The sequence below is a fragment of the Panthera tigris genome, chromosome A3 (genome assembly GCF_018350195.1).
Source record: "Panthera tigris isolate Pti1 chromosome A3, P.tigris_Pti1_mat1.1, whole genome shotgun sequence".
NCBI classification, from domain to species: domain Eukaryota; kingdom Metazoa; phylum Chordata; class Mammalia; order Carnivora; family Felidae; genus Panthera; species Panthera tigris.
Window position 1 is genome coordinate 41,620,411 of NC_056662.1, and position 13,040 is coordinate 41,633,450.

Consider the following 13,040-nt stretch of genomic DNA (forward strand, 5'->3'; position numbering starts at 1 on the left):
TCCCATGTAGGCATTGAGTTTGTACCCCCTGTACTACAAATTTAACAAATTATGTCTAAAACCGATCCTTGAGGGGTGTCTGGGTGGCTCAGTCAGTTAAGCATCTGACTCTTGTTTTCAGCTCAGGTCATGATCTTTTGGTTCATGTGATCGAGCCCCACATCAGGCTCTGTGCTGACAGCACAGATCCTGCTTGTGATTCTCTCTCTCTCTGGCCCTGACCCACTTGCTCGTGCATGTTCATGCATGTTTTCTCTCTCTCAAAATAAATGAACTTTAAAAAAAAAAAAAAAAAATCCTTGACACATCACTAAGACCTGCCTTCCCCCAAACTCACTCCAAATTCCAAACCTTTCCACCCCATCAAGGATGAAAGGTCCCCATGTGTCTTTTCCATTTGACATGTGGAACAATTAATCCAACCAAGGTCTTAACAGCTCAAAGTGTCTGTCTATATTCCAAAAAAGGATGCCAGGAGGCATAATTCCTCGATCTTTCAAAGAGAGTTATTCTAGGGGAAATGTTATCTATTCATACCCTTAATATCATATCAGGAAAGACAAAGTTGGCCCTAAGAACAAAAAGAGCTTAATTAAGATGTTTTACAAGACAACTAAACTCATTGTGCGATCTTGGACTGGATTTTAGACCTGAAGAAAGACACTATTGGGGAAATTTGGGAAATGTGAATAAGTCAGATTAAGATTCACTATTGTGAATAGTACTGTATCAGTGTTACTATGCTGGTTTTTAATTATAGTTTTCTAAGATGATAATACTTAGGGAAGTTGGGCAAAAGGCACGTGAAAACTCTGCCCTACTCTGCAACTTTCTGTAAATGTTCAAAATGAAAAGTTTTTATATATTAAAATAAAAAGAAGAAAAGAAGGACTACACCACCTGCGGCTGGGGGAGTTAGGGGGGGAATGGGAAGTACTCTGTTGTGCTGGTTCCTAGCAAAGAGTGTTCAAGCAAGAGACCAACTCAGCATTTTAGACAGGGCAGAGTGCTTGCCCAATACTTCCAGGATGCTCAGCAGGTAAGGCATAACCCCACCTCAAAACAAAGAAGAGAAAGAAGAAAAGAAAAGCACCTTATTTGGATCATCAATGTGAGTCCCAGCCCAGGACTGGTGACATTTTTTCTCACAACTGCCTTTCAATCTGATCAAGTAGAGACAGCTCACAGGAAAACTTTAGGAAAAAGAAGAGACCAAAATCTGTTTTTAAAAGCTTCATCTCTGCAATTGTTCTCACTTTTGAGCTAGTCTCCATCACCTTGAATTATTTTTTCTTAAAACCTTCCTAGGGAACTTTAAGTCCCACTAAGAGGGAGCTCACAGAGTGATTTACCTCTGCCCTAAGCAGAATTTCCAAGCAGAATCACTGTGATGGCTTAGACTCTGTTAATAAAACCCTGAAAATAAGAATCAGCAGGTGTAACCTGGCGAAAGACCATGAGGCCATGAGAGCTCAAGAAAGCAAGATCCTGAAAGTAGACATCGCATGGTATGTTCAGAATCCTAGCCTCTTAAAAGTTGAAAAATCTCCTTCTAAGCTTGATTTATCCTCTTGGGATCATGAGCCCTCCAGCGTCTTAGAGGAAACAGGATTGACTTTCAATCTAACACAATCCTAACTTTGATGTTCTCTCGGGAAAAAAAAAAAAAAAAAATCAGATTTTACCAATTTCTGTTCTGGACAATAAATCCACTACACTAGTGTTTTCCAAACTGCAGATCTTAAAATCAATTTAGTGGGTAACAACTATCTTTTATTTTTTTTTTTTTAATGAAACAGTAGAGAATAGAAGACATCAGCATGTGGTGAGCTAATACGTGTCTTACTGCAGATGTCAGAAATACACAGTCCTGTACAATCATCATCAGCCTTCCAAAACACAAATGTCCTTCATTTTAAGTATGATGAATCCTTTTTCACAAGGTTGGGTGGGGGGGATATTTTAAATGAATCTTATATTCACAATAACTTTTATTAGAACATCTGAAATGTGTTCTCATGAAGATAAAAATAGTGTTATAAAACTGAAATTTAAAACTTTTCCTGCAGGGGCACCTGAGTGGCTCGGTTGGTTAAGCATGACTCTTGATTTCGGCTCAGGTCATGATATCTGGGTCAGGAGATCCAGCCCTGTGTGGAAGCTGCTTAGGATTCTCAGTCTCCCTCTTCCTCTGCCCCTACCCCCTACCCTGTCCCCCCGGCACTCTCTCTCTCTCTCTAAAATTAAAAAAAAATAAATAAAAAACTTTTCCCCACAAAGTATCTCCCTCAGATATTTATCAACCACAGACACCACCAGCAGACATCACGTTAACCAGTGATCAAGGTCAACATCACCACTAAGAAGACAGACTAACACCATGTACCCTGGCATGATGTGAAATGAAGAGCAGAATATTACTTATGTGGTGTTCTCACCAACACTGCCTCTTCAATTCAATCATGATTAAACATCAGAGAAACCCAAACTGAGGGCCATTCCACAGGCTAACTGACTGGCACTCTTTTGAAATTGAGGAACTGTCACAGACCAGAAGAAATTAAGGAGACATGGCAACTAAGTGTGAGGTAGGGTCCTACACTGGTTGCTGGAACAGAGAAAGGACAGTCAAGTTAAAACTATAGTCTCGTTAATAGTCTTGTACAGATAATTTCTTGGTTTGGCAGCTGTACCCCGGTTATGTAAGACATGAATATTAGGGGAGGTTGGAATTCCAAAATTATTTCAAGATAAAAAGCTAACAAAACAAAACAAACAAAAAACACAAAACCTTTTCCTGAAAAAAGGCACATGAGTGTTTTGTCCCATAAACTATGTATCATTTAAACACAGTAAGTGCTTTATCTCCAATTCTCTAACCTTAAGAGATAAACATAATGAGTATTCGAAGTGCAATTTGTGTATAATTAACTTAATATGCAGGGAAAGCTCCAAAGCTGTTATTCTTCACCCAGGCTCTTCCTCAGCCCTCTTCTACTTCTCTTGTCCTCCTAATATCCAACAGGAAGATCATCGAAGTTCCCTTTTCCTCCTCACACAGAGCAGTGCGAGACATCCCACAGATGCTGGGTTAGGGGTTCCTGATTCCTTAAAACAGGTGCTGAGCTAGGAGTTCCTGATTTCTTGTAACAGGTGCTGGGCTAGGGGTTCCTGATTCCTTATAAGCATCCACAGACTGAAAGATAGGGGAAACAGGGAGCAAGGGAGGTGGCAGTTATTAATGCAATATTTTCTGAGTACCCTTCTCTGCCAGGCACAGTTCTAGGCTTCAGAGAAACATCCATGAGTAAGACTGACAAGGCTACTGGCTCTCACAGAATTTATGCAAGAACATGATAAAAAAGCAAACACACAAAAATACATTCATATGCACACATACATACACTCAGATAATGTAAATGCTATGAAGCCAGAAAACCAGTGTAATGTGATAAAACTGGGGCCAGGACCCGATCTTTCTCTGATCCCGAGTTTCCTCATCTATAAAATGGAGATAACAGTATTCATCCCTATAGGGCTGTTGCTAGGAATTAAATTAGATAGCAACCACACAAGCCTTAGCAGAGTTCCTAGTAAATGAATGAGCCGCTAGCAATAGTAATCGATGACAAAAATCACTGATCAGCACCATTAGTGAAAGCTCTTTCTCAACTGACTTTAAATTCTACATATCCCACTGAAATTTGTTCAAAGTGTCTATGCTGATCACAGACGTAGTTATTTCTCCCCTACTAAGCAGCAACAATGAATAATGAATGTATTTGGAAATAGAGCAGGAAACAAGCACTCAGCCCAGAGCCCCGGACAGTGAGGGGAAGCTTCCAGGTCCTGCTGGCGGGAACCTCCTCTGAGCTTGATGGGAATTGGCAGGCTGAATCCAAGGGAACGATGCCCGCCTTCCCATGAAGGACTTTTTCCTGGACTGTCTCTGCAACTGGAGCCGGACGGAACGTAGTCCGGGCCACCAAAACAAACCAGAGGCTCTCAGTCCTGGGGAAGGGGTTGGGAATTATAAGGCACTATCACATCCTCCCCCAGCCGTAGGTGGGACTAGAACGTTTTCCTTCCCAAAACAAGCTTCAGCGAGACGGCTTCCCACTTCTAGCAAAAGCTATTGAAACAATTTAGAAAATTAACCATGAAATGAGGATGTGTAAAATGAATCAACCTCACACCAAAGCTCTATGTATTATACAGCTGGACATTTCTCAATAACCTCTGACACACAGACAGAAAGACAAACACACTCTGGATCTCTCACCCACAGCCTCCATGAATAAAACAAAAAGTTAATACCAAATCATGCTTATTTAATACTCTAGGTCATTAAAGAGCATTTTTAAACTACTAGTACTCATAGCTTATTTAAGTGCATTATACACATTAAGATATTTTTAAATTTTGTATATGAGAAAACACCAGTCCCTCGCTTCACGTTACTTGCCAAGTCCGTCTAAAAGAAGGGATAAAACCTCCATGTGTTCCCAATCCCGTGAGTCAGTGACAGCACGACCCTCCCTGGGGAACCTCACTCACCCGGAACATCACAGCTGCCCCACACCTTCTTTCTCCCACCCCCTACCTCCCTGTTTCCAGTTCCACTTCTTTAAAACAAAAACAAACACACCACACCTCTCCTTTGCCTCGCCCAGGTTTGTGGTGCCCAGGTGAGGGCTGGGGCCCAAGTCTGGCCATGTGCCTCACAGAAGCAGAACAGCAGTACTATTTACTGACAGTTACTATATAAGAAATTAAAACTGAGAAATTTCTAAAACATAGAACGGCACACAGAGCCACGACATCACGGTGCTCCTGGAAAACTCCGCAACGCCCCCATGAGAGAAGGGTGAAAAGAGCAACTATCTTAGTATTACTGCAAAAGTAGTTCTGACTTTGGCAACTCCCTAAAAGAATCTCAGTGATTCCCAGCTGTCCCTGCCCACCCTGAGAATCAATGTCCTACAAAAAGAGAACTGAGTCTTAAAGAGCAAGTGTCACACAGCCAGTTACACTGTTCTGCTACCAACCCTTCCTTCTTTACTATCGTTCTCCTTGGAAACAAAGCTCACTTCCACCACATCCACCGTCACCTTCAAGGAACCCACATCCAAATGCACACTGCAGGGCTGATACTTCACCTGAGTCCCTACTGCCTGGATCCCCCACCAGCATCCAGAGCCAACTCAACTCATCATCATGCCCCTCCACCCCAACCAGCTCACCTTGGCAGCCTAACTTTGCGGGGGAGTCATTCTCCCACTTATATCCCAAACCACTCAGTCATCTTTGATTCTTGCCTCTCTGTGCACTGCCGATTGGTCTTCAGGGTGTCTCTTACAAATGTAAACAGTAGGGTATAAAACAGTGTACACATTCTGTTGCTACACAAGGAAAAAAAAGGCTGGATTCCAATGCATCAAGTTTACACGTAGCTATCCCTGGATCATGGAGTTATGAGCTATTTTCAATTCGATTTCTTTGACATACTTGTCTTCAGAGCATGCATTGTTTTATAAGCGTATATTATTTTCACAGTCAGAAAATATGCTAAAAGCTTCTTCAGGATTTTGCTTGCAAGTTATATCCTTCGACTGTGCCCCTTCCTATGTTAAAAGAAAACCGCAGGGGGCGCCTGGGTGGCGCAGTCGGTTAAGTGTCCGACTTCAGCCAGGTCACGATCTCACGGTCCCTGAGTTCGAGCCCCGCGTCAGGCTCTGGGCTGATGGCTCGGAGCCTGGAGCCTGTTTCCGATTCTGTGTCTCCCTCTCTCTCTGCCCCTCCCCCGTTCATGCTCTGTCTCTCTCTGTCCCAAAAATAAATAAAAAACATTGAAAAAAAAAAATTTTTAAAGAAAACCGCAGGCCAAAATGGGAGTTACTTATGCTAGGCCAAGTCACCAAAGTGGGGCTTAATATCTAACCTAACTGTACTTTCAACCTCTCCCAGGAACATAGTCGGCCAACAATTCTCTGGTCAGCACCATGGAGGTAGGAAGACACAGTGATCCACCTAATAAAACTCTTTGTTCTCCCTCAGGGAAGGTGACCTTGCCTGAAACAATCTTTTCTTCTGCTAATAAATTCTCACCCTATCCTCCTTCCTATAAAAACCTTCCATTTTGTACAACTCCTTGGAGCTCCTTACAATTTGCTAGACAGGGATGCCGCCTGATTCATGAATTGCTTAATAAAGCCTATTAGATTTTCGAATTTACTTGGTTGAATTTCAACACCTATTAAGACTCCAATCTAGTCCAGAATCACATCGTCATGGGTCATGTTTCAGTTTTTATGGTCTTCCTGCACTGGCCTCTGCCCACTCACACAGACATTTAGGCCCCGGGTCTTGCATCCCAGAGTACGATAGGAAAGCCAACAGGATACTACTAGTGCATAAGAGGCACTTAGCACACAGCACTTGGCAAATACTAAATAAAAGCTCATTGTTGCTGGTCCTGGTAGCAGTTCTCCACACTGGTATTAGATGAAACTTCTGAAAATATAAAATGGCAAATGACAACCCTGTTTTAAAACCATCAGTAGCCCCCAATGCCTAAAAATAATAGCCAAGATTTACAGAGCCCTTGCTCTGGGGCGCAACAGCATTAGCAAGTGTTAGCGCACTCAGGCACCATCTCAGCCCACAAGGTGGGTCCTGTGAAGATCTCCATTTTATACTTGAAGACGCTGAAGCACAGAGCACTTACGCTCCAAGGCAGGAAGCTAAGAAGCGGCAAATCTGGGACTCAAGCCAGCTCAGTCTTACCGCCGGAGAGAACTTTCCACGATGATGGGCATGCTCTATGTCTGCACTGCTGAATACGTGGGCTACTGAGTGTTTGGAATGTGGCTGGCGGCAGTGAGCAACTACAACTGAAATCTCCCTTAATGTTAACTGAAATAGCCCCAAGCGGCCTACAGCCACGTACCGGCCAGCAAACTGGAGCATAAAAGGATAAAAGCCCAAGCTTAACAAAGGAAAGTCCTCACAACACCCTGTCTACCTACCTGTCAACTGATTCTTACAAGAAGCTTCGGTTGGTCTAAAACCCCTTGTAACTGTACTCGTTCCTACCTGCCTGGCTGTCCCCTGCCCTCTGCTCATCTCAGTGTCTGTATAATGGAGGAGCTTCAGAAATGACAGGAAGGTAGACTTGGCACAAACCCAGACCCCAGTGGCTATTATCCAAGGGTCTCAGTTTCCCCTCTGTAAAATGGGCATAATCAAGCCCTCAGTCACTCAGTTGGTGGGAGCAGGAAAGGAAGTTGCCAAGGTAAAGAAATGAGCATGATGCCTGATACATGGCAGCGTCTTGACAGATGTCTCCCACCCTTAACACCTGAGCCATCTGTTGTCTTCATCACAGATCCAAGAGACCACCCTGACACTCGTAAAATAAGACTTTAGTACACCCTAAAGCTGTCAATCCCAAAATACCACTGACAGTTTTTCTTCTTCTCTTTTTAACTTGATAGACATGACTGTAGGGTCCACCTGAGAGGCTAGTCCAGAAAGAAAGCTAAGAACAGTCAGAAAAGGGAAGGACTGAGGGGGGTCTTGCCTCATTAGATAAGAAAGCACGTTAAAAAGCTATCACTTGGCCTGTTGCCAGCACTCGCAAATATTTTTTTGGCAAAAAAATTTTCAAAAACTTACTATTAAAGTTGCCATCATTAAAATGTGAAAACAACAGCAATAACAATAACTGATCCTTATAGAGCCCTCGCTGCATGCCAGGCACTGTGTGGAGGGCTTTATCCACATGCATGATCTCATTTGAACCCCACGACGGTTGTTTTTCAGACTGCCAACTGCAACTCATTAATAGATCTTGGAAGTCAATCTAGTGGATCTAGAAATAGCATTCTTTTTAACAAGACAATAGAATAAAATAGGACAGGACAGAAAATATGAGGGAACTGCATGTAACACCTCACGAATCTTTTACGTATTTACAGAACTTCAATTTCAAATGTGTCATCTTGTCAATCACAGTAACAAAATATATAAAAAAAGACCTTGCCTCACAATCTATAAGGCATGTACAATTACAATCACCATTTCACAGTTGCGAAAACTGAGGTTTAAAACAATTAAGTGTCTTGCTCAAATTTACCCAGCTTGTAAATGACAGCCAAAACTGGGACCCACGCAGTCTGCCCTCAGACCCCAGCCCCATCAACACTGGCAAATCAATGGGACAGGATAGATGGTGCAAAGGAATCACCTAGTGTTTCTGCAAAAAAAAGCAAACAACTGAAAACAAAAGGAAATGAACGAATTAGTTACCAAATCATTATTTTGTTCTCTTCAGAAGGGAAAAGAAGTATCTTGTAAAACTGTAAAACATGAAACCGATAAAAAGAAAAGGCCAGGCCTAAGAACAATGGGAGATATCACAAAGAAAAAGGCATACATAAGACATACGTACATAAGGCATAAAAAGACAATACATAAATGTTAAACTTTTGCCCATAAAAGCAATGAACAAATTAAGTTTCTGCAAACATTTTACTCATTTTCAAAAAGTACAGGGCTGACTGCCCTCCGAAACTGACTTCAGGCGGGGTGCCTGGGTGGCTCTGTCAGTGAAGCATAGACTCTTGATTTCAGCTCAGGTCATGATCTCACATTTCATTAGTTCAGGCCCCACCTCGGCTTTGCACTGACAGCGCAGAGTCTGCTTGGGATTCTCTCTCTCACTCTCGCTCCCTCTGTCCCTCTCAAAATAAATAAATATTAAAAGAAAGAAGGGAAGAGAAAAGAAAAAGAAAAGAAAACTGACTTCGAGCAAGTTAACTATGTTTCCCAATCTGTACAATGGCATGACAATAATAGTCTGTACCTACTAAGACTGTTGCAAAGATTAAATTAGATTTTGTACCACTGCCACAGAGCAAACTCTCACATAAAGTAGCTGCTGTTATGTGATGCAAAATAACAGTTCTTTCAAACCTGAAAACTACTACTTCTGCCACATAACCAAAGCCCCACCGTAGTAAAAACAAAGGCACTGCATCTTAGCCTGAATCAAGCACTGGGTGCTTGTTCGCAAGGACTAGTTACTGCAAAGGCTCCTGGCTCAGAAAGTCAGCATCCCCCTGCCATGCCTCCATCCTTTTAGAGCCAAGCTCCAACAGCGACCCTCACCTCCCAAAACTTCAGGCCTTTGCTTTCTGTCGATTGCTTCCTCTTTGCCTAAATCTCCTCTGAAGATTAACAAAACAAAAATTTTACATCTGCACCTACATCCCTACCTGCATCCTCACACATACGTCTTGGCAGACAGGAATATAATCCATAAAATAAAATCTTTATAAATGAAACTGCCCAATCAGTGGATTTATTCAATTCCAATCTTGATAGCTACCATCAAATTCCCACTAAGAAAGTGTGCAGGGGTTTTGACCCTCTATGATTTCATCACCACTTTCCCCAGCACCTGATGTTCAGTTAAGGTCCACCAAGCTCACAGATAAACAATAGTTTCTTACTGCTATTATAATGTGCATGTTTAGGTCAGGTACTTCTGGTTGGCCATTTGTACATCTCTTTCCATTTCATGTCCAACTTCTGGATCATTGTCTCTCCTTGAAACTGCCTTTTGGAAGGTTACCAAGGCTCCTGTCTCCAAGACCAAGGACCTCATCTTACATCCTCAGGGCACCATCTTGGCAACATCTGACAACAAAAACCATCACCTCCTTCAAGAGACACTTCTCCTTTCTCTGTTATGACAATTTGCTATGCTAATTCTCCTTCATGAGGGGCAAGCCAATCTTCTCCCTAGAATCCTAAAGAAAAGCATATCCCAGTATCCAATCCTTTTCTTCTTACTGTAACATTATTTTTGTAACCTGCTATATATATACCTATAAATATAGATAGATAGATATACACACATAAGTATATGTATATACGTGTATGCATGCATATATATGTGCATATATATATATGCTTTATAAAGATAAGATTTTTTCCTCCTGAGAAATCTCACTGTAATACTCTTAAATTGTCCTCCATGTGCAAAAGATTTCCAAATGTCAGTCTTCAAATCACCTGAGACATAAACCCATGTTTCTAAAAGTCTAGCGAACGCCACCAAAGAGACAGATGCCCTTCCCACACAACAGGGTCAACACGAGGGCAGCACTCACTCTGTGCCCACACGGTGCTTGTACTTGACACACTGCATCCCACTTCCAAAAAGTTATATACCAACCTCATTACACACCTTCCCCAAACCTCTTCTACCTCCTTGACCATCAAACTTCAGTTAACGGTTCTCTGTTCTTCCCCGTCCTCCTCCTTCCCATCCAAGGACCTGCCAAATCCTGTCGATTCTGCCAGTAAACTGTCTTGGTGTACATACCCAGCCTTCCCATTTCTGCCTTTGGTTCAGACCACTACTTCCTTACCTCTGATACCACCACCAGAGTTCTCTGCTGAAAGCATAAATACCATCACTTCAATCTACCTCCTCAAATCACATGACTTTGGATATTTCCTGCAGCCGCTCCATGTAACTGGCTCCAGGCCTACACTGGCAAAGGACTGCACCTGCACCATCCCTCCCAACCAGCCCCATGTTTTAGGAGAGTCCTGCCAGGGTGCAGTCCCTACCCCATCAGACAGTAGGCTCTTAAGAAGACATTCATCAAACCTCATTCACCTTAGGGGCACCGGGGTGGCTCAGTCGGTTAAGCGATTGACTGGCTCAGGTCATGATCCTGCAGTTCATGAGTTTGGGCCCCTTGTCAGGCTCTTTGCTGACAGCTCAGAGCCTGGAGCCTGCTTCAGATTCAGTGTCTCCCTCTCTGTCTCTCTCTCTGTCTCTCTCTCTCTCTCTCTCTGCCCCTTCCCCCACTCATACTCTCTCTCTCTCTCAAAAATAAACATTAAAAAATTTAAAAAAACAAACTCATTCACCTTATTAAAAAAATAAAAAACACCTTATTCACCTTGTTCCCCAGATAGCACTCAGGACAGTGCCTTGCATTTGGCAGGTGCTTTCTAAAGTTACTCAATACAATCTTCTAGCATGTGTTCATGTTATTCCAAAGAGCGAGAGGAATTTCTTTATACATGTAAATCCAGAATAAAGAAAAATCTTTTTAAATGGTCTAAATGACTTAGGAGTCTGTTTGTCCTGTATGACTGAATACACAGAAAAACATCCATATTCTCTTCAGACTTACAAAAAAGTCAAACTCCTTCCCTAAAAAGCTTTACAAGTAACTTAAAAATGACAAAAGCACTGGTTTACAATAGCTACAACCCAGAATGATTCCCTATTTGCCAAGAGAAAAAGGAGATTCGGGTGAGTGGAGGAAGATTCTGGCAATCACTTAATTTTATGATCCTCTGATGCCCCAATCAGCTGTCAGAACCACCAAACAATTACCTCCACAAGTTGACATGAGAAAGTGGAAAAGCCATATGGTAAGTCAAATGTCCAACAACTTGACTGAGAAGCCAATAAAAATAAATGGCCTTGTGTGAACTTGGCCTGTCAATTCAGAAGGACACATACCATTTACGTCTACTTCATTCTTTAAAGTTAAACCAATTTAAAAACTCTTCTAAAGCATCTTCCTAAACTGATTATAAAGAGGTCATTGAGAAGCAAGCACAGATTGTTTTTTCAGTGAATAAAGAGTCAAATCATTCTGAAAAGCATTACTTTGTTGAAAAATACAAGATTAAATTCTAAATATGTTTATAGCTCTTCCCCTCTGTTAACACCAGAGGATTTCAAAGACGTGTGCCTAAGTGTCCTTGATTTTTTTCCCCCTCTGAAGTCAAAACTTTGCTAAAGTTTCCCATACACTCTTGAACGTGAAGTTAAGAATTGCTAAGTTACTGATTAGAAGTTAGGGTTCACATTCAGGGACTCGAAATCCTCGCTCACTGAGAAATTAAACAGTAACATTACTGTTACTAGAGAATTTCTGAGTTGACAGAATTGAGGAGAGCTCCTCTGACAGCTGAGGTGTCCCATAACCACTCTCATATTCCCCCCAAAGGAGGCTACGCCTTCATGAAAGTGATCCCTTGACGCTTGGGGGGGGGGGGGGGTGCGGCACGCAAACCTCCACAAGTTAATACGGCAGGAATCTTCTACGTGGCTTCGTGAACTCGGTACCCCCAGGGTCCCCAAAAGGGCAGGGTAAAAGGGACAGCAAAGCATGAAGTGCTCCAGGCCCCCAGAGGCCACAGCCAGGGACCAGTGGGCCGCAGACCGTCCCGTGACACTTAGGTCCAGGCTGCCCTTCGAAGGGACTTGGAGATGAGGCTCATCCGAGTGGGGGCGCATCGGGGGGCCGCCTAAGGCCTCCCCCAACTCACCTGCGATTCATGGGCCGGACCCTCACGGCCACCTTGACCGATGCCATCGCTCATCCCGGCCCGGCCCACGCGGGCTCCCACCTGCCCAGCGCCCCACGGCCGCCGGCGACTCTTGAGACTCTGCCCTCCGTTCCCGCCCACTTCCCTCTCTCTACCCCCGCCCCTCCGCTCCAGGCCGGACCGGGCGTCCCGCGGCGGCCCCACCTGCCGGGCCACTGAGCATGCCCAGAGCGACTCCGGCCCGCGTGATCCTCGCGCCGGGGTTTGGCTGCGGCCGGGCGGCGAAGAGGGGCGGGGTCGGGATGCCCGAGCACCGCCACCTAAGGTCGCCTAGTCAGGAAGAGCCTCCGCGCAGGCGGTGGCCTGTAAGTCACCCAGGGTTACAGAAGAGGAGTGATTTCAGGAAAGCTACAACCCAGTCTTATCACCTGAAAACCTAGGGAGGAGGAAGAAAGGGAAGGGGTCGCAGTAACTTAGGGCCAGAGCGAAGACCTCAGTCCTGGGGCTCAGATGACCGAAAACAGTGTGTCAACCCATAAGGAGACCTGGTTTTAGCCCGTTGTGCAAGAGTTAGCTCATCCAATTTACAGAACAAGAATCTGAGGCGCAGAGATTATCATAGCTTGTTTGTGGGTTGTCCCACTAGGTCCTTCTCTGCTGCTCTAAGGCTA

The 13,040-nt window shown here is 43.6% G+C and overlaps 1 protein-coding gene across 3 annotated transcripts in view; it reads right to left on the reverse strand.

Annotated features, from left to right (window-relative positions):
- KIF16B (kinesin family member 16B) overlaps window positions 1-12,500 on the reverse strand; it is a 288,455-nt gene extending 275,955 nt beyond the window's left edge. For all 3 annotated transcript variants that reach the window (XM_015539589.2, XM_015539588.2, XM_007086799.3), the window contains exon 1: window positions 12,370-12,500. In XM_015539589.2, coding sequence (XP_015395075.2) covers window positions 12,370-12,416 — 47 coding nt within the window. In that variant the 5' untranslated portion in view covers window positions 12,417-12,500. The remainder of the gene's footprint in view (window positions 1-12,369) is intronic.
- Between the last annotated feature and the right edge of the window lie 540 nt (window positions 12,501-13,040).